Here is a 21,899-nt window from a genome sequence, read left to right as displayed (position 1 = left end):
AAATAACAACTTTTTTTCATCACAATCTATTTCTTTTACCTATTATTAGAGTGTTGGCCCATAAAAAATGCTTTAAATTTTAATTTTTAACTTCAAGTGCTGACCACTACCACCTTAAGCATTATGAAGCAGGAGTAATTGTTGTAAAAATCTAATATGAATCATTAATTTGAATCATCATGTTAAGATTTCTGAAAAATGAAGCAAATTTATACCTGATGTCTGATGACCTGTTTTTTGGACAGATAGGTCCTTAAAGACAACACCATAGCATTTTTGACCCAGATAACCACATTTTTGTTAATTTTTCCCAAACCAACAAGAAGGTCTATCCCGTGATAAAATTACATTTTTTAAACCAAACTTCCTCAATGATTATAAACTTGAACCTCTGTATCTATAAGGAAATTATTCACATATTCATTTACATTGTAAGCATTTGTTGATAATAAACATGGCGATTAGATTTTTTTCCTGAATCAGGTTAAGCTTTAAATTCTGTTATGCAACAAACAAACAATAACCATCAATAGGGTAACTTTAAAAGTAAAATCTTATCTTGAGGAAGTTTATATTAGCCACTGGACGTAAACCAAACAACAATTGATCACAAGGAAGTAAAAATCTAAAAGGGATTAATTCTAAAAATCAAAACTTATCCTGAGGAAATTAAATTCTATATTTGACAATGTTTGATTGATAAATAAAAAATAAAACTCCTAGTTACAACATTCTTACATTGTCATACTGCACAAATGGCATCAAGAAATTCTGGATATGCTTAGATAATTTATACCCCTTGATCTCAATGGAATTTTAACCCTGGTTGTAACAATCAGCATTTTAAGGAATTAAAATCTCAACCATAAACCCTCATTAGTTAACCAGGGTTATATTATAGTAATTGTCAATCCTATCCCTTTACCTTATAATGAATGCAAGTTATCCCCCCTTTTTTCTCCCTTTAATTCATTCCAAAATTATATAATAATTCAAGAAAATCATTTCTTTGATAGAATAATACTACCAACCACCCCATAGTATGGCATGACCAACATTATCTTCTTTTAAATGTACTGTTATTTTCATATCCCCCCTTTAATTTATTTAAAAATTGTGAGACAAACTCCAGATTTATAGATCATCTAGTAATTCCTGAAAAACTTTTCTTTATAATAGACTTATACTACCACCCACCCCATATCATGGCATGACAAGCCTTATCCTCTTTTAAATGTACATTGCCAATTGAACATAGAATATCGACTGCGAGACAGATATTAGCAAGATGAAGTTGCTTTAAAATCCATAAGCGCTGATGTTTCCAACAGATAATCATATGTATATTTAAATGAATTTGATCATTTGAGCATCATCAAAAGAATGTTGTAGACAAAATATGTATGTAACGATATCAAGAATTCGTAAATCATTAGAAAAACAGATAATAGTGTATTATAACTATATTGAAGCATCAAGGATACACAATTGCAATGTAAAGCTGACTATTGATTTTTCCTTAGAAGACACACACAACTACTTGTTGTATTAAACACAAATCTATATTGATCTGGTAGAATATCTATATTTAGTTGCCGAGGAAGATGTGTACAGCATTTACTTAATATAGTTTACACAAAATCCACGAAAGGTTAAATATCAAAAGAGAAAATGATTAATTGCTTAAACTCTAAAGTTATGTTTTAATGCTTTTCAGCAAAGACCAATGTCTGATAAAAGGGAATTAAATTAAATTTACCAGTCATAAATAAACAAACAGATTGTGCCAAAAAATTCATTTGAACAGACCTGTCTGCAAAAAGTTCGATTCTTTGAATATAACTTCACTCAAAGTTTGGTGGCTCAACATTCTAATCAACCATATATCAGAGAAACAACAGTAGATTACCAATGTTCAAATCTCTTCAGAGGTGGATTTAGGGGGGGCCCGGGCCCCGCCTTTTTAGAAAAAAATTTGGTTGCTTATGTATATAGGGAATCACTGAAGCGTGACTGAGCGGCCCCCCTTGGCAGTCAGTGGGCCCCCACTTATGAAAATTTCTAGATCCGCCTGTGCTCTTATCATATTTTGAAGAACAAGATTGGAATTTTTGTTCTTCTTTGTAATTAAACTTCTAAGGAAACAAAGACAAGGAGATCAATAATTGTCTGAAAATCTTTGAAATGAACAAAATGATGAAAGGCAATAATTTATAACATAAAACATATTAAAAAATTACAGAATTTATAATGTTTTAACTTGTTATTGTAAGGTCTTTACAACAATAGACATTTTGATCCACTTTTGAAGTTCTATATGAATTGAATTTCAATGTTTATTTTTTGAAACATTTATGAGTGAACAAGTTTTATGACTTTAAATGCAGGGGTTAAATTAAACTACATATTACATAAAGTAATCTGAAATTGGGTGTTCTAAACAGGTTCTTTTAAAGGTATATATACGAAGTTAGAAATATGACAGTTGTTATCCATTTTTTGATGTATTTGAGCTTTTAATTTTGTCAATTGATAAGGGACTTTCCATTTTGAATTGTCTTCAGAGTGTGGTAATGTTGTGATTTTATTTTTGACTTACTATAATTAAGATTGTTGTTTTGTACCTGAAATAACATATATTTGAACTTTCTTTAAGTAAAAAAGATAATTTATACAAACCTCTCGGTCATTTTCACCAAATGGAATATTAAGTGTTCCCATTGCCCTGATGATGGCCACCAGTGACTGGATTGTGTTACTGTAAACTACAGGTTTATATTGTTTGTTATCTTCACTTGTGAAACCACCTTCATGGATAATTCTGAATAAAAAAAACAGAACATATATAATATACTGTTAGTTGTTTGCAGATTAAAATGAGTATGTTGAAAGGATCATCAAAAGATTCTACTCTAATTAAGATAGGGCTCATATGAACAGAACTGAATGAAAGATTTCTGGTTAAAGAAACTGTGTGTGCATATGCTTGGTTGAACTGTATGTGCATAAGAAGGGTTGAAAACTTACGACTACAACAGAACAATTCTTGTTTCTGGTAATAATCTTTTTATATTAATTTTCTTTTTTGTGAAAAAAAGGGGGGGGGGGGGGGGGATGTACAGGTTGAATAATCAGATTAAAAGTTGACAGTTTATGACAGATGCATTAAGTTATTGGTTTGTTACAGGACAGTCTACACTAACTGTTAGCAGGAACATATATATTGACCTGTTAGTATATAAAGTCCCTGATTGTGAGTTTCTGGAAATGCTTTATCCTAGATCATTTTTTTTTAACTCACAAAATGTCATGACTTATATCAAAACCATACCTACTGTCAGTTATTTTGATGACCCCTGTCATGCTATCTACTTACACTTCATATTATAAAGGGGGAGGCTAAAATAAGCCAAGATGATTAACCCTAAAAACCCTACACGTGACAATGTATTGTTCATTTATCAGGTTTATCCAAGTTTCCCATATAGTTTACATTCTCAACATAAGTTACAATTCTAGTGTAGTGGAAAGTCATTACAGTTGGGGAATAAACAGTAATAGTCCAGTCAATCTAAGATTTAATCTCAAACTAATTGCAACAGAAAATGTTTTAGTTCTAATCTATAGCATTATGCCCTTTATATACACAGAAAAAAGTCCCATAAAATCTAACTTGAGGAAAACTGAAAATCAACATTTTTAATTTCCTATGGAAATTAACATTGGACGGGGAGACTACTCTTGCAAAAATGAGTCTTTTTTGGTCAGTTTTTGATTGTTTTTCTTGAAATTTATGTAAAGTATGATACTTTGATGGGGTTATAAGTTTGTTTTTGACTAAATTATATAATCTTCTGCTCATGAAATGTACAAAACCGAAGTGTTATGGGTAGTTTTATTTTTTTTTGTGCATTTTTCATTAAAGAAATTGCAAATTTGAAGCTTTGTGACCATTTAGAAAAAATAATGTCAAAATTTGTTATTGTTTATATCTGTATATTATATTTTTTCAGCAACTTACTTATCTAAAGAAACTTTAAACCACAAAAAGAAGAATACATGCTTAATTATTTTGATTAAATTTGAGATTCTTTACCTTGACATGTTGAAAAATTCTATAAATGGTCAACTAATGAATTACGAAATCTAGATTATAGCTTGATAAAAGATATGAAAACATCTTCAGAGTTGTTTGTTATACTCTAAAGACCGCTAAAAAATCAAGAATGAATACATTCTGTTGAATAGAAGCCGTAAAGTAATAATTTTGTATCAATTTTATTGATATTTCTGCCTTTTTTGCAAGAGTTATCTCCCTTTTCAATGCAAATCTCCATAGGAATTTTAAATTGTGATTTTTTTAGTCTTCCTCAAGTTAGATTTTATGGGACTTTTTTCTGTGTATATTTGGGGTATAATGCTAAAGATTAAAACTTAAAAATCTTCTGTTGCAATTACTTTCGGGTTAGGGTCAAATTTATGCTAGATTGACTGGACTATAATGATTATAATATAGTGCCGAATATATGCCGGAAACATCAATACTAGTACTCGGATTGGTAGCGGACCGCTCCTACTATCCGCAAATCAATCACCAATAACCATGCAATGGTTAATCAGGGATTTTTTTTAAACCTAGCCAAAAAATAGAGTTTAATGCTTAAAATTTCTTGTTTAAGTTCGAACCAGAATGTTTGAAGGCGATGTTTTTTTTTTGTTAAAACTTCACCTCTCAAGATATTTAAATATGTGGGCTATCTCTGCCGCTAATATCGACCAATAAAGGCCTAATTTTTACTGTTTCAGTAGTTCACACACCAATGAATTACAATTAACAATAATACTGTTTAAGTAAGTACAACATTTCATTTATAAAGGCTTTGTAAAAATAAATGACGATGTCCCCGCCTTGCCGCACCGTGAGACATTTTAGCGTGTAATGTGGCGGGTTTATATATTAACTCATTTCTTGTGCTATGACACATGTTAAAATAATATTTAACATATATACTAGTAGTTAATGTAATCGAGAGCTGTCTATGTCAATAATCTTGCTTCAGATGGTTCCAAAGAAAAACACTGCCTAACGACGCACAATCAATACAGCGCTGTAAAAAAAAACCACTGACCCTCAAAAGACCATCTCCCTACAACTCGAAGGTCATTTCCGCTTATCTTCTGAAATGACATTTTTTGGGAGTACGTGATGGATGTCAATATCTGTAGTTTTTTTTTTTTTCTCCCACTCAATTTATCAAAATTTATCTGTACAACTGTTCACCCAGTTTATATTTATAAACATAAATTTATCTTCAGAATCTATTAGCAAATCAACAATGAACACGAATCAATCCTTTTGTCACTTTACAACAAACCCCAATCAATCTTATATCAGTTAGCAAAGAACACCTATCAACCCTTATATTGGTTATCAAAGAACACCAATCAACCCTTTGATCACTTTACAGAGAACACAAAGCAACGTTTTCAAGTTATCAGATAAAATCAAGCAACCTATTTTTCAGTTTACACAGAACACCAATCATCATCCTTTCATCGGGTTCCAACCCCCGCCCACCACCACCCCCGTGGATCCGCCACTGCATATATATTCAGCAATTTCTTGCATCTGTTTGCGAAAAAAAAAAACCCAATCAACCTAGCTGCGGAACCGTAGCTTTTAGGTCCTTATGCTATTTTTTGACTATTTGCGGACCATAGATCCGCAAATAGTCAAAAAATAGCATAAGGACCTAAGAGCTACGGTTCTGCAGCTACAATCAACCTTGCATTGCACTGACACAATTCAACTCGTTCGTTTGTTAGCAAATAACGCCAATCATTCATTTTAAAAGTTTGCACAAAACCAATTAACCTTTCATCCGTTTGCAAAGAACACAAATCAACCTTTTCATTGGTTGGGTAAGAACACCAATCAACCTTTTCATTGGTTGGGTAAGAACACCAATCAACCTTTCATTGGTTTGCATCGCACACCAATCATCATCCTTTCATCGGTTATAGTAAAGAACACATATCAACTTTTCATTGGTTTGCATAGAACACCAATCATCATCCTTTCATCGGTTATAGTAAAGAACACATATCAACTTTTCATTGGTTTGCATAGAACACCAATCATCATCCTTTCATCGGTTATAGCAAAGAACACATATCAACCTTTCATTGGTTTGCATAGAACACCAATCATCATCCTTTCATCGGTTATAGCAAAGAACACATATCAACCTTTCATTGGTTTGCATAGTACACCAATCATCATCCTTTCATCGGTTAGCATCGCACACCAATCATCATCCTTTCATCGGTTATAGCAAAGAACACATATCAACCTTTCATTGGTTTGCATAGAACACCAATCATCATCCTTTCATCGGTTATAGCAAAGAACACATATCAACCTTTCATTGGTTTGCATAGTACACCAATCATCATCCTTTCATCGGTTATAGCAAAGAACACATATCAACCTTTCATTGGTTTGCATCGCACACCAATCATCATCCTTTCATCGGTTATAGTAAAGAACACATATCAACTTTTCATTGGTTTGCATAGAACACCAATCATCATCCTTTCATCGGTTATAGCAAAGAACACCAATCATCATTTCATTGGTTTGCATAGAACACCAATCATCAACCTTTCATCGGATATAGCAAAGAACACATATCAACCTTTCATTGGTTTGCATAGAACACCAATCATCATCCTTTCATCGGTTATAGCAAAGAACACATATCAACCTTTCATTGGTTTGCATAGAACACCAATCATCATCCTTTCATCGGTTATAGCAAAGAACACATTTCAAACCTTTCATTTGTTTGCATACACAGGGGCGGATCCAGCCATTTTGAAAAGGGGGGGTCCCAACCCAGGACAAAGGGGGTGGGGTTCCAACCACATGTCCCCATTCAAATACATTGATCGCCCCCAAAAAGGGGGTTCCAACCCCCGCCCACCACCACCCCCCGTGGATCCGCCGCTGCATACATATTCAGCAATTTCTTGGTTCGCACTTTTCCGTACTATAGATGTATGCTATCTTTCATAAGAATAAAATAATTGAGTCTATATTTGTTGGATACTGAAACGTGTATACGATTTTACTTTTCTGTACTTGTTAAATTTCAATTTAAAAATCTACTTAAAACAAGTTTCCTCCAATGTCATATATTCAGGTTTATTAAAGTTGAAACCCGTTCTTAAAATAACCGATTGCACTTTATCTATTTTCTTTTTAACTTGATTGGAAACGAAGAATTTCTATTTCCAAAGAGCATGAATATATTTATAGAAAATTGACTATGTATAGATCAAAATATAATAAAACATGATATTTTTCTATAATAAGTTTTTCCTATCTTTGTAATAACATCCATGTCTGTTTTCTGTGCAACATCGTTACATGATATTTCAAATTAATTTATTTTCCTGAATCTATTTTTGAAATTGTTTTTAGCCTTATTTCTGAAGACATCTAAAATAATATCCGTCATTTCTAAAAACATTTAAAGTCATAAGAAACGAGTGAGTAATGAAAATAATGTTTATCCAATTTTTGAACCAATGCATGTATATATCATAAACTTAGTCCTCTGTGCACGATTTTATCCTTTTTTACGCAAATGCATTGTATAATCCTCATTTTTTTTCTCTCTGTCTGTTATGATTTAACAAATATGGCAGCTCATTAAATGCCGTGTTTTGAAGCCGAAGTTTACCGATTGTCACTTTATTGTAAACAAATAACAAAAAGCATGGGTATTGAGATTATTGTTTATTTTAATGACAGAGTCCATGCGTATTGCGATCACCGGATTTTACGAAGAGGGTCACGCTCAGGTCACTATGCATGCATACGGAAAATATGTCGGATAATTGCTTCCTGGAAGCAAGCAATTAAAAATAAGCAAACTTCTTTTAAATGTGGACAAATTAAAGAATTTTCCTCAGAAAAAAGTATATGAACATAAGTTGTATAATGAAAACTATCCATTTAGTTATAAAAAACATATGCATATTTTTTTTTTAATTTGAGGTTTCATATGACTTTAAAAATAATATCCGTCTAACAAGAATTGTTTTTTTTTTAAGTTAAAAGATTTTGTGTGGTTGGTTAGCGTCCATGGTTGAAATTTGTGAAATAAATGTAAAAAGTCATGCAGAAAAAAAACGCATCTTACAAATATAAGATCACCATCCACTTCTTTAAATATTGTGTATAACAATGCCATGCAGGCTTACACATGCCGTTCCTTGAAAAAAAATGTGTTGACAAAGATATATAAAAAAGAAGATGTGGTATGATTGCCAATGAGACTACTCTTCACAAGAGACCAAATGACACAGAAATTAACAATATTTGTTTTAATATCACGATTCTTGTTACCCTCAATTAATTCATCTTGGGTAGGACTAATCATACTTAGCAGAGGCAGATTAGGAGGGTTTTCCAGGGGAATTAGTCCCCCCCCTTTGTGGAAAAAATATTGGTCGATTATTTAGGGAATCACTAAAGCATGACTGGAGCGGGTCACATGTTAGCCAGTCATTGCCCATACCTATTTTTCTGAAATTTGTGGATTCGCCAATGATAAGTGTTATAATATGTCTCTCCTTTTGCAAACCATGTGCAGACCATGTTAAAACATATACCTTTTAGATAATTATTCTTTTGGAGACAGATGAAAGATAAGACTTTGGGACCTGATGTATACATGAAGCTGGATTAATTATAGGAAACAGAATATATCATTCAGATATTCGGTGCATTCTTTTTGACAATACATGACGTATTGTGCGACAAAATTGCATTATTTTTCCTATTTATATTTTCTGTCGACGTGATGTGAATGACACAAATATTATAGAGTCATACACGAAAAACCGAAGTCTATGACGTCAAGATATCTGAAATTGATGTCAAGCAAAGTTATCTTCTTTTCGTAGATATACGGATCGAATAATCCTATAAATAGACAATTCAGGAGTAAATCTCTTCAATGGTAGAAATCGATTTGTAGCAACTTTACAACCTCATTGAGATAAGACTGAAACAATATCTGTATTCTGGAAACGATAATGAAAAATCAGAAAACTACTGATACGGATTTAAGGGGGACAGGGGACCCAATTCCTTTAGGGAGTCACATATATGCATGGTTAAACGAATAATGCTAACACTTTTTACATTTTCTACTCCTTACATAGATTGCCCCTTTTTTCAAAATCCTGGATCGCATCTGAATTTGAACGCATTCCTGGAGCTTCCTTGAACTTTCTTACTTCCCATGCATTTGAGGTTTCACCTAAGTTTAATTAAGATGGATATGTTAGCAGAATGATAGATACGCTATTTTTGTTAACTTTCCAAAAATAGCCCCAAACTTATAAGTTAAAATGGTCATAACAAAACTCCACCGCTTTCTGGAAAAAAATGGTTGATTATATAGGGAATCACCGAGGCTTGACAGAAGCAGGCCCCCTCTTCAAAAGTCAGTGGGCTCTCGCTTATGAAAATTTCTGGATCCGCCACTGATCAGAAGTATACGAAGAAAGACTTGTCTAAAACAATGACGAACATGATAAAAAGACAAACAAAGTCTTCAAAAATACATTTGAATTTCAACAGAGAATGACAGCGGAGTTTTGGGAAGGTAAAACAGTCCCTCATCACGGCGAAATTCTTATGATCAATACGAATCCAATAATAAATGAAATTTGGTGACAAGAGATATTAACTCGGTGAAATTCACGATCGAAAAGGAAACAAGTCACTCCCAATATCTCTCTTTTATCTTATATCAGTGACCGCTGTGGATTGAAAACTTGGAATTGATAGAAAATTGTAAATACAAGTTATTTGTAGTATACTTCTGATCGTATACTATAGAAAAACGCAGGGTTAAACTCCGAAAACACGGATTTTGGAAATAAAAGGGGGGACTAGACAAAAATTGTCCTGTCCACAAGAACCTATTTTTTTCACAACATGAATACTTCAAATGACCAATGATGCACGTTTAAAATATCTGTTAAATAAGTCAAGGATTTCAACGATCCAACCATGGCTTCATGGAAATCTCAAGTGGACAGTTCTGCATTAATTAACAGGGAACTTAAAAACAAAATCCCAATGATGGTAATTACACTATTGACATATAATCAATGTTCAAGGAGTTATTAAAAAGGTGGGTCATGCCGATCACAACTGTAGTCCAGTCAGAGTTTGTCTGTAAAACAATGTCTAGTAATTAAGATCGGGAGGGATGGGATTGTGTACCCTTGAAGAATGAACTTATTTATAGTAAGGATTTCGGAGAGTAACAAACCCTTACTTCCGTCTACATTTGACGGGGGCCCTCTTTGATGGGACGGCTAACTGTTGAACATGATACTCGTTATGTATAACTGTTTGTGACAGAATGAACGTGTCAACTGCCTGGTGATCGATTTCCGAGACCAATAATCGATCAGGCAGCATATAATTAACGCCAGACATCTGTTCCCTGGCACCAACTCCGTATTGATGTATAGTTACACACAATATTGATCTCCAGCCTCGTATCCGTTTTTTTATAATTTTATCAAATTTGAATGAAACATGCCATAATATCGTACCTGTAGCCCGTATGAATCAGATTACCATCTCTATATTTTCAGTTGATAATACAGAAATTATTTATTTCATTTTAATCAATTTACATGAATCATTGAAATTGATTAGCAGCTTTGTAAAGTCGTCTGCATTGATTGCAACATCCATATCGCTGAAATCAGCACGTGGTGGCATGATATATTCTATCAGATAAACGGGTACAGTTAAACTATATACAGACATTTATCTGACCATGTGCAAATAAGTTCTAATGACAAGAACATATACATTGATTAAACGAAGTATGTGAAGTTATCATTATCAATTTCAAATCTTTGTACAAGGATCGAGGAAGAAAATCATCATCGATTTCGTACAATTCCATTATAATGATTATATCTATGATAAAAGTTGTTACATTTTCAATTTGCCGATCCAATGATTTTTTCAGGGGTTAGACCCCCCCCCCCCCCCTTTTTCTTCTCTCGATTAAAGACAAAGGATATGGGCCGATTACTTCCGTGTGTTCTTTTCAAAATGATTGGAACCGCGCCTGGTTTATAAGATAAAATAAGTGCATGAGCAGTACTATTCCATTATTTGTATTATTAAAGTTGTCACATTTACTTAGTTAAATTAAGCTGTACTATTTCCTTTTCCTACGTACACCACTCGTGACTAACCAGTCTGTCTCTGTTTCATTAAACTACATTACCCCTCCAAAACATAGACACTCTTCCGCTATGGTTAAATGTAGTATATATGTACTTATTTGTTTTAATAAAGGTTAAACTGGAATTAATTGTTTCTAAATCGATCTTTGAAAAAGAAATAAAAAGCGTAACCGGACTGTACAGCGGAGGATATGCGAGTAAAAACTGGACAATTTAAAGTAATGTTACTTACCAAAATACATAAATAATTTCATTTTGAATACAAAGTTATTTATGCTTTTATATAGACATGTTGTCAAGGGGAAATAAACCCCTCCCCCTTTTTTTGCAATATCATGTACGGACGATGAGTGTGTATAAATTTTCTGTGAATTTAATTCAAGAGTTAGAAATTGTAACAATTTACTGTTATTTCACTGGGAAATAGGTTTTGCATGGTACTTTTGGAAAAAAGCAAAATCTATACATACTCTTTTGGTTTATTTTGACTGATTTCATTTAACTCTTGTTTGTGAACTTAAACAAGCTAAGTCGGACATTTTATATATTAATCATAGCGAAGTGCTGGTTTTGTCATTCATTTTATTTTTCCCTTTTCCTTCCTCTCTTCCTGGACTTAAGTTCCATTTTTCTTTCCTCTTTTCCAGTTATTTTTCAACCATTTCATCGACCTGACCAGATAACGCAATAATTTTTATGATAATCTCAGTGGCGGATCGAGAAATTTGGGGGCCCACTGACTGCCCTAAGAGGGGCCCCGCTCCAGTCACGCTTCAGTGATTCCCTATATAAGCAACCAAATTTTTTCCCAACTGCCCTCCCCCTAAATCCGCCTCTGAAACTATATAGCTAAATACAATTCGTACCAATACCGTGTGCAACGTTTATATAAATCTTAAAATCCGCCATTAATGAATGGATGGTCCCTATAGATTTTCAACTTGTCTCTTCATTTCCGGTCTTATATTGACTGGTCAGTCCTGTACATACATAGATGGTTTCAATCTGATTTGCAAAAACCATTTTTTGAATTTTTGGTCTGTCAACTGTTTTGATTTGATCGGCACTGAAAGTCTCATTTAGACGGAATTCGCGTCTTGCGTACTGAATCATAAGCCTGGTAGGTGTCTGTTATGAGTTTTTAACCGAAAGGAAAATTCTAGGTGTGTGACATATGTTGATAAGACAACAAAATATGGTTTATATATACATGGCACAGAAAATCAAAAATGGTATTACTATCCACATCTAATAAAACATGAAAAATGCAACTGCAGTTAAAAATAGGTAAGACGTTCGCTCATTCAGTCTACACTGCATGGTATAGACCTCAGGAGTGACGTCAGGTATACAAGGAGGAATGGCTTTTGTTGTGCACGTCTAGTCGGAATGGTGACACTAGAGCCTATGCCTCGTATATAAAAAATGCTACGCTCTTTATGACAAGTTAAATAAAAACTCATGACAACTCTTTGCAAGGCAAAAATTTCCGCTCCTCTTCTCTGTAGTCTCTCTTGGAAAACCCAGCTATAATAGTTTGTCGTCCTGACATATGTGCATGAAATAATTGCCACTGGACGTTAAGCACTCACAAACCAATCAGTCGATTTACAATTCCTGTAATGGTAGTACTGCACCAACTTAACATATATGCACGGCTTTATCATGTACTATCTTTTTAACATGGTCATTAAATATTCATCAAGTGAGTATTCCGTCACTAAATTAAAGTCAAGGGTCAAGGACCAAAACGAAGAAAGCTAAGATATTTTTGTAGATCAATTGATTGTCGCCTCAAACAATACTTGTAAAATTCTTTTTTGAACAGACATTTTTAGTAAGTAAATTTATTTCTCATTTAAATACGTGTATGTAGTCATTATCAAGTTGAAAAATGCACGCGGCAAAGAGATACATGGGGTACATTTGTAACATTGTAATACGAGATTCATATTTTTCGTACGCATTGTAAAAAGTGTAAAGGGAGGAAGGAGATATATGTATCTTTTGAACAAGAGTTTTAAATTTCTTCTTTTCAACAGGACGTTTGACTCTTTTCTTGTGATATTAAGGTTTATGTACCCTTCTGTAGCCATTTTTGTACGAACTTTTCAAACTTCAATTGTATCAAAACTACAGATATTATGAATAATAGAGATAGGCCATTTTGTACATATTCCAAGGGGAAACTTGATGCAAAGCATTATTTTTTACTGTTCCATTGCATTTAATAGAAAAAGAGGACTTTTTGGCAAATAAATCAAGATTTTTATAGAAAATCCACAGCCTTTATCCTTGTACTCTCATATTTGGCAATTTGATGACTGATAGATATAGGATTATTACATGCAGTGCTAGCATTGATTTCCTTAAAACAAGTTTATAAATGTAGTTATTGGTTAAGACAAGTATAAATATGGCCAAAATCAAGTACACCTTTTAGGGTGCGCTCGACTTTAGTGACTCAGCACGAGGTGTTTTGGAATTTACAGGTTACTTAGAACTTTTTGTAAAAAATAAACACTAGCACATCATAGAAAATCAAGTGAGTAATTTATGTTTCAAATTTTATAACAAAAATCTCTGTATTAAAGGCTGTGGATTTTCTATAAAAATCTTGATTTATTTGCCACAAAGTCCTCTTTTTCTATCAAATGCAATGAAACAGTAAAAAATAATGCTTTGCATCAAGTTTCCCCTTGGAACATGTACTAAATGGCCTATCTCTATTATTTATTATATCTTTAGTTTTGATACAATTGAGGTTTGAAAAATTCGTACAAAAATGGCTACAGAAGGGTACATAAACCTTAATGATTCTGATAACGATAATAATCTTGTTAACAGGAAGTTTTTCTCTCTTTGTTGTATCGTTTATATGATACATACAATACTGGTCTATACAACCGTTTTCGTTGAAAAAAAAACAGGTTATAAAGTCTGGGAACGCATGCATAAAACTACCTAGGGTCAAGATTTGTTCCGAACGGACGGATTTTTCTACATGTTCTACGATGAATTAGCATGATAAATACCCTTGATTGGATATTCCACGCATCTATAATTATAATATCTTAATTTAAGTGATGGTATGCATATCAGCCCTGCTTCTTTGCAGTTAAATTTACCAAACATCACACTAATTCGGCAATATCAATGACATATTTTATGTTTCAGTAAAATGAATCAAATAATTTCTGAGATGTAAAGAATGTCACAAGCTAAAAAAAAATTGGAATGGGGTACCCCACAAGGGGATGAACAGTATTTGTTTTTAAACAATAACTTTAAACATTTTTAATACAAAGCCAAGTAGTGATAATAATAATAATACCAAGTGAACAACACTATGTGATGAATGACAATAAAAATTTCAGACTCAAGCGGAAACGAGAAAAAAAAGGGGGTCGCTGATTCACGATATAAACCATGCATGTTTTAATGTCGTGTGGAGTGAAGCAGATGTTGTTATACGTTTACATTGCTTTCTAACGATATGTTATTGACTTATTGTTTCTATCATATCCCCTCGTACATGTCATAGAGGCTTCTGTAAAGACGATATAGATTGTTTACTAGACTACTTATACATGTTAAATGTACATTGAAATTAAATGCATTCAAATTGTTTGACATCTCCTTGGAGTTAGAAAGAAAAAAATAGTATTTATGGGACATGAAAATAGACCATAATCACAAAATTCCTTTCAAGCAATTTCATCATAAAACAACTTCTTAAAATTGCAACTGTTTTTAAATGTAATACAATGTCAACTCTTGGACTTGAGACTAGATATTATAAGGTCTTTATCTTTGTCCCTCGTCAAGTATGTCATATTAATGTGAAGTTAAAGGTCAGAACCATGTCATGATGGTTGTTGTTGTATTTTTTCGAGGGAGACGGACAACCAATGTTTGTTTTCATATTATCATCTGTAGCCCTTGTTCATTTACATCATTTCTTGACTAAGTGTGATTCAGAGCTTGACGCTTGTCTATTAAAATAGAATTTTGATCTCATAATAATAAGATTGTTTTGCATAATAATCATTGTTGGGTTGTTGAAGCATTGATCAGAGACATGGTGTCTGTGAAATTACATATACTCCTAATTTTCTATTCCCAAGTGAAAGAAACCGAAAGCCCGAATAGAGGTATAATTGATTTTTGTTTGACACCATATCAGCCTAGAAGTCTTATAATATTTCGTTATTGTTTTGAATCTTAAAATGTTTACTTTAACACCTCTATGCAAATCTAAATTCATTTCAACCATTCAATATATAATACACATGTGTAGAGCTGTTGTAAATAAATATAAGATTATTAACAATTGACAGTGCTGTTTGTCACATAACTATGACTATTTAAAGGAAGTGTTTGGATGTTTTTGTTTATATTACTAAAGGTCAAATTTTTTATGCTTAAATTTTTTAAATATAGGGAACGTGATTTCACACTAGCTGATAATTTAAGTGTCTTTTGTCAGTTTTCCATTCTCGTATATAAACAAACAAAGACAAAACAATGTCAATGATGTCATTTTCAAGGCAATCACTCTGACAGAAAAATATTGTAAACAATATTTTTTGTGTAGACCAGGATAATTATTTGTAGATAATTACATAAAAGGTTTGAGTATTGTAAGGAATTATATATCATATCTTTATTCTCATTTTACTTTTAAAAAATACTTATAGAAAAGACGTCGTGTGTATAGTTCACATTAAAGCAAGAAAAAATATGCATTGGAGTCCAGCGAACCTTTGTTGATCTTTGTCAGTAAGCTTGATAAATCTATATGGCTGGAATAATACAGATTTGGTATTAATGTAATACAATTCTTTTATTTTATAATGTTGTTATTTGAAAATAGCAATTTGAACTTCAACATCGTTTTAAGTATATGCATTCTAATATGTAATGGGCGTGATCGCCAAATTGATTTTTGTTACGTAACAAATAAAGCTCTTTATTCCCATTGGTCTTGTTCAACGAAAAGCATGCGATTTGGGATTAAACATTTACGCGGAAAAAGACTAAGAGACATTTATTTTTTTTTCCAATCCATCTGTATGAAGTCAAAAACCTTATCAGTGGTTCTATGTTTACAAACATCCTAGTTATTTTCGACCTTTGATCTTGTCATTCATTTCAAAATTGTCTTATTTCGAGGGGACTTAAGAGCTAGACAAATTTCAGACACTTCACTGATAACCTATATGTACAAGTGTACCCCTCTGTTGTATTGTATCTTATCATTTTGTTGCTGCTGGGTTGCTGTCTATCACACGTCTCCTTTCATTCATTCTTATATCATTAAATTTGATGTTGTCAAATAAGACTGGTTCATCTACAGTAGTTCATACTATATTGGATTGGTATATTCATTTCGCAAATTGAGAATTTGTTTTAAATGATGATGATGAGAGTGGACGGGTTTTAATGACCTTGACTCATGACCCATGAGGGTGTGACACGGTCGGAGATTTAAATGATTGATAGTATATAATTTTTTAAAGAGATCGGAACCAGTCAAAATCTGTAAAAAGCATCAATGAAAAATACGAGTTTATATCAATGAGATGGACTTGATGGTGCATCCATGATACACATGATGTTTGAAAGCAATTTGACACGAGTGTCATTGTGGAGTATTTTGAATCGATCTCCTCCAGTTTGTCAAGTTCTTCATTCAAAAATAATAACTCTGTCCAATAGAACAAAGTTTGTAAAAATTCGACATAAATCAGACACCCATCTGGTACTAGGACTAGTGTTGAAGTCCAAGAAAAAAAGTTAAGTTAAAAGCTTTAATCTTCCTCTGCCTACCCCACCTTAAATCCTTGATAGGACTAATCTATAATATCTATTACTAGTATGCACCTTTATTCCTAGACCAGATATTCAAAGCAGCAGAATCAATCATGATTCATCTCATATAATTCAAATAAATACGACTTTATTCATCCGAATATCTACGACTTATTTCATCTAAAGTCATTGAAATTTCATGCATGTACCATGTGTACAAGTACCATATATAACGAAAGACTTGTTGAGTGTCATCTCTTCTCAAGTCTTTCATATCCTAAGTGACTATAAAGAGTTACCACCTTTAATGTGTCATTTTAGTTTCCTCTATCAAATATACCCAATATTATACCTTTGAACATTAAAACATTAAATCGTGAATCATACTTCAGTATTAGACTGATAGTATCATACGCATGGATAGTCTAAATATCTTTAAAAAAAAAAACGTCCTCAATACATATCCCTGAGACGTATACAAGCCTGCAAATCCACTATCAACTCAAATTTAAAAAAAAAGGTATTCCAATATGTTATAAATACTTGATTTGGGTACGATTGTATTAAAAAATGTAAGCTTATTATGAATTAAATACTTAAGCCATCAATAGTATAATGTTATCCCTTATTGCGCCCCCATATGATAGGAAATCCGTAGTATTTCCTCCTTAGCCCATCACATACTAATGTAGCTTTAACTTACTTCATCTGTTTAACGATAGTACTTTTTCCAGATTCGCCGGCCCCTGTAGAGAGATAAAATGTTAATTATAAGCAATTCTATTTTTACATCAATATGTGTATATATAATGTACAAACACAAAGCTTTATCATCAATCTGTTCGGCCATAATACATCAATAATACCGCTTCTTCATAATTAATATTATAGTTTCCACACAATTCAAAATGGCGACCACTATATGCATAAATCAAATTCCAAAATGTCAGCAAATATACATCCATATCTGTTCATTTTCGATTATCAAGCATAATTAACATTAAAATACGATAATATTCTTACCTAGAAGCAGTAATTTGATGTCTTTCGCAGCTTGGATACCATCCTCTTTCAAATTTTTCTCTATGGCCTTACTTCTCTCAAGGGCCGCCCTATCCTCTGCACTCATAGTACACCCCATTTTTATGCACGTCTTTAATCTAAAAATCCTTTAATTAACGATGTATTCCACCCCTGAGCCTGATATGTATGCTCAAGCTCTAAAGAGATGGAATTGTTAAAAACCAAACAATGTGGTGTATTAATATATTTTAAGTACAATCCAAATAATTCGTTATTATCATATATTCATTGAATATACAAGTAAAAGCGATTGACTCACAGAATCACCTCTCGTATTTACATCCAACTACCTTACTCATCACACCGTTTTAGCGATGCCGGTAAAAACACGGACATGTATGAAAACTTCATATATTTTTAGCTAAAGCATATCTCCGGCTAAATATTTCATCAACAAAATGGCTACCCATATACCGGTTTCATAGATGCAAACAAGCCACACGACAAAGCCTGTTTAAATATGCGGCAACTTGCTACCATCCAATGTAAAAATCGATCGCTTCGTTGTGCAGATATCTTTTCTGTTATGGGGGTTACTAAGTGACGTCAGTCCGCGCACGGGCTTTTAATACATTAATCCGCAGCCTCCGTTGCTAAAAATGCATAAAAATCAATGTCAACTTTTTGTCTTTAAACTGTTAATCGAATATTAAACACGCGTTTCTTCAGTATACCTTGGAAATCTTGTAGCATACAAAATGAATTGTCTGTAGATAACATCAGCAGACGAACACAGGTAGCTGATGATGCTGATTGGGCGGTGCCACTGCCTGTGAAATCAATTTTCTAAGGCGATGTCTATTTATGCGTACATTTTCACGTGTAAATATATGGAAAACTTAATGAGAGAAAAATGTTATGTCTCTACAGCTGGTGGAAATAATTTAATTGTGTGTTTGGTCATTAAAACTAGTTGACAGATGCCGCAGATCGATAAGTTTAATAAATGTAGAACTAACGCCACCTGGTGTTAAATGCAATCTACTAATTGATGAATGAACACAATACATGAATGGATAATTAATAAAAAGGTGTGACTATCGCATTTGATCTGACAGAAAATTAGTTAATTATAAGAATTTTGTTTTTAAAATCGTAATGTTTTAACACTCAATTTAACTTTCCATAATTTGGAAGGTCGCATATAAGTAAAAGTAAGTATACTGAGTATATACCACAGCAGTGGTAAGAAACGCTTAGGCGACAGTAAGCCTTATTATGCCTTATTTGGAATAAAGTATTGTACTCTACCAGTTAAAGTGACATACAATCCTCCTTATTAACTATTAAAAACTAAGTTTTTCTGAAATAACGAGGACACACAGGTATACGTAACAAAAGATATATTTCCTTATTTATAAATCTAAAAATAGGTCCCTAAAAACGAGAGATCTTTGACGCAATTATAGAGAAAACTCACATTTGGCATTTTGAAATTTCGTACTCGGATCAGAAAGACGCATCAAATTTACGGTACCTCGAATTAGGTAAGATTCCCACGAGCCTTTGATTTACAAACAAGCTATATTTTCATGTAAATATAGAAATGTTTAACGTCAATAAATATATTGATAAAAACCTACTTATCCTTGGGAATGTTTGGACCCATGGCCAGATGATACACATATTTGACAGAAAACTGGAAAGGATAAAAAGAAGAGTAATGCATGCAGTTTTATAAAATATTAATCTGTACTGACCCACAAAGTAGTTGTTTTTTGTTGTTGTATTAAATTCTTACATTTTAAGGGTGCATTTTAAAATGTCAATAAATGAACGCAAATTTTTAGTGTAGAAAAAATATAAAAACTAAGAATATTAAAGTATAAAAAACAAAACCTTTAAGGCAAGATTTCATAAGATTAATCAAGAATTTTGATGCTATGCAACAAACAATGTTAAAAGATATTTTTCTATTTAAATATTCTATATTATAAAATTTAGAAATTATTCTAAATTAAGAAATGTATCTCCCCAGGGGCGGATGCAGGAATTTTCGAAAGGGGGGGGGGTGCTAACCCAGGGCAAAGGGGGGTGCAGGGGGTGCAAAACATATGTCCCGATACAAATGCATTGATCGGCAAAAATAAAGGGGGTGCGCACCCCCAGAACCCCCCCCCCCCCTGGATCCGCCACTGCTCCCTCATACTTGTCCAGTTTTTGCAATACTTTTGTATTGGGTTTTGGACTTTTAAAATAATATGGCATCGAGTATCAACGAAGAGACATTAATTTTCGAAATGTGCATCTGGTGCAATAAAAATTGGGACTGTTAATGTTATTTTTCCGTGACAATAGCCATGTTTCCCTAAAATTTCATTACATCATCAACAAACTAACATGAAATGAATATATGGGAATCTTAAGATATTGTCGTGGCAAAACTAATTTTATGCTTATAGATATTTTAAATATGTCTTGATATCCTTAAATAACAGGCTTAACCACAGATTTAATTCGTTTGCAACCATGCTAACACTGTTCATTAAATGTAAAATTAATGAAGGGGAAAGAAATGTTTATTTTGATGTAATATAAAATTAAAACTGGAGTTTTATTACCTACAAACAATTGATATAAGATATGTTTCCATTTAACATAATTTTGAAATTCCAATGGCAATAGATAAAATGTAAACCATGCAAACACATTCAAACACATTCAAAACTGATAAATGTACTGATCACAACTTGACGCCGACGCTACCGGAAAGTACCGACCTGAATAAAACTGAATTTTGAACCAGTCAACACAATTTTCAAGCAAATAATCTTTTAACTGATTTAGTAATAGTTGCTTAACATTTTAAGCTGATATTAAATATTGTATGCGTATTTAGGACGTTTACATGTTATTCACATACAACACGGTTGTCTTGCACTTTAGTTAAAGGTGACAGTTTGCAGAAAGACCAGGTATCCTAAACTGACACCCAGATATTCCCTCTTCTGTGTCCTTTGCAAAGCGGAGAGTCATTATTTAAACTGTTGTCCCCTTTAACGTCCATCATAGAATGGCCAGGACCACATCATTAAATAATAGATTGACTTTTCAGTCATTTTCGGGTATATGCGATTGTTTAGTTTAGTAATTTCGAATAAGGTGCTGTACACCTATATATGCATGGTATTTGGTAAACCCGTATTCTTTATTTGATTGATTCCAGACTATCTTCATGACTAAGGCAACTGTATATAGGGTAGGCGCTTAAATTATGTATAACGATTCTGTTCACACCCGGGATCAGACCCATGACCTCCCGCACTCGAGGTGAGCGCGCTACCGAGGCGGTTAAAAGACTCCCCCTTAAAAACATCCAATTTATTGATTGGTGTCTGGGCATATTTTTTTTATCCTTTTTATATGATATTTATGATACAAAGACTGATACAAACCTACCACTGATCTCTAATGCCCTGTTCATTTTCTTCTATTAAATTAGCACAGACAATTTACTAGCTTGATTTGATGTATTGTGGACATGAAAACTACTCACTTATAGGTGTCCGTACCTGTTGAAAAGATCTAAATACGTAAGCGAAAGTTTTATTTTGATTCGGTTCACATATAACAATGCATCTTATCTTTCTGCTATTATAAATTTTAAAAAATTATCATCAAAGAATAAAAAATAAGCCGGGTCTATCATCTTATATGGATTGATTGATGAATTGATATTTGCTTTACGTCAAGTGGCAAATATT

The 21,899-nt window shown here is 32.9% G+C and overlaps 1 protein-coding gene across 4 annotated transcripts in view; it reads right to left on the bottom strand.

Moving 5' to 3' along the window:
• Positions 1–21,682, bottom strand: part of LOC139523659 (guanine nucleotide-binding protein G(o) subunit alpha) — a 43,675-nt gene extending 21,993 nt beyond the window's left edge. Inside the window, exons 1-4 of one of the 4 annotated variants that reach the window (XM_071317842.1) lie at positions 21,591–21,682; positions 18,136–18,272; positions 17,816–17,858; positions 2,680–2,821 (exon numbers count right to left, since the gene is read on the bottom strand). In XM_071317842.1, coding sequence (XP_071173943.1) covers positions 2,680–2,821; positions 17,816–17,858; positions 18,136–18,272; positions 21,591–21,619 — 351 coding nt within the window. In that variant the 5' untranslated portion in view covers positions 21,620–21,682. Of the gene's footprint in view, positions 1–2,679; positions 2,822–17,815; positions 17,859–18,135; positions 19,171–19,446; positions 19,496–21,590 lie in introns of those variants that run through there. The other 3 variants (XM_071317844.1, XM_071317845.1, XM_071317843.1) reach the window with 3 other exon arrangements.
• Positions 21,683–21,899: the final 217 nt, after the last annotated feature.

The sequence above is a fragment of the Mytilus edulis genome, chromosome 5, assembly GCF_963676685.1.
Source record: "Mytilus edulis chromosome 5, xbMytEdul2.2, whole genome shotgun sequence".
Taxonomy (NCBI): domain Eukaryota; kingdom Metazoa; phylum Mollusca; class Bivalvia; order Mytilida; family Mytilidae; genus Mytilus; species Mytilus edulis.
Note: the sequence above shows the minus strand (reverse complement) of the source record. Positions and strands in the feature narration are given on the sequence as shown.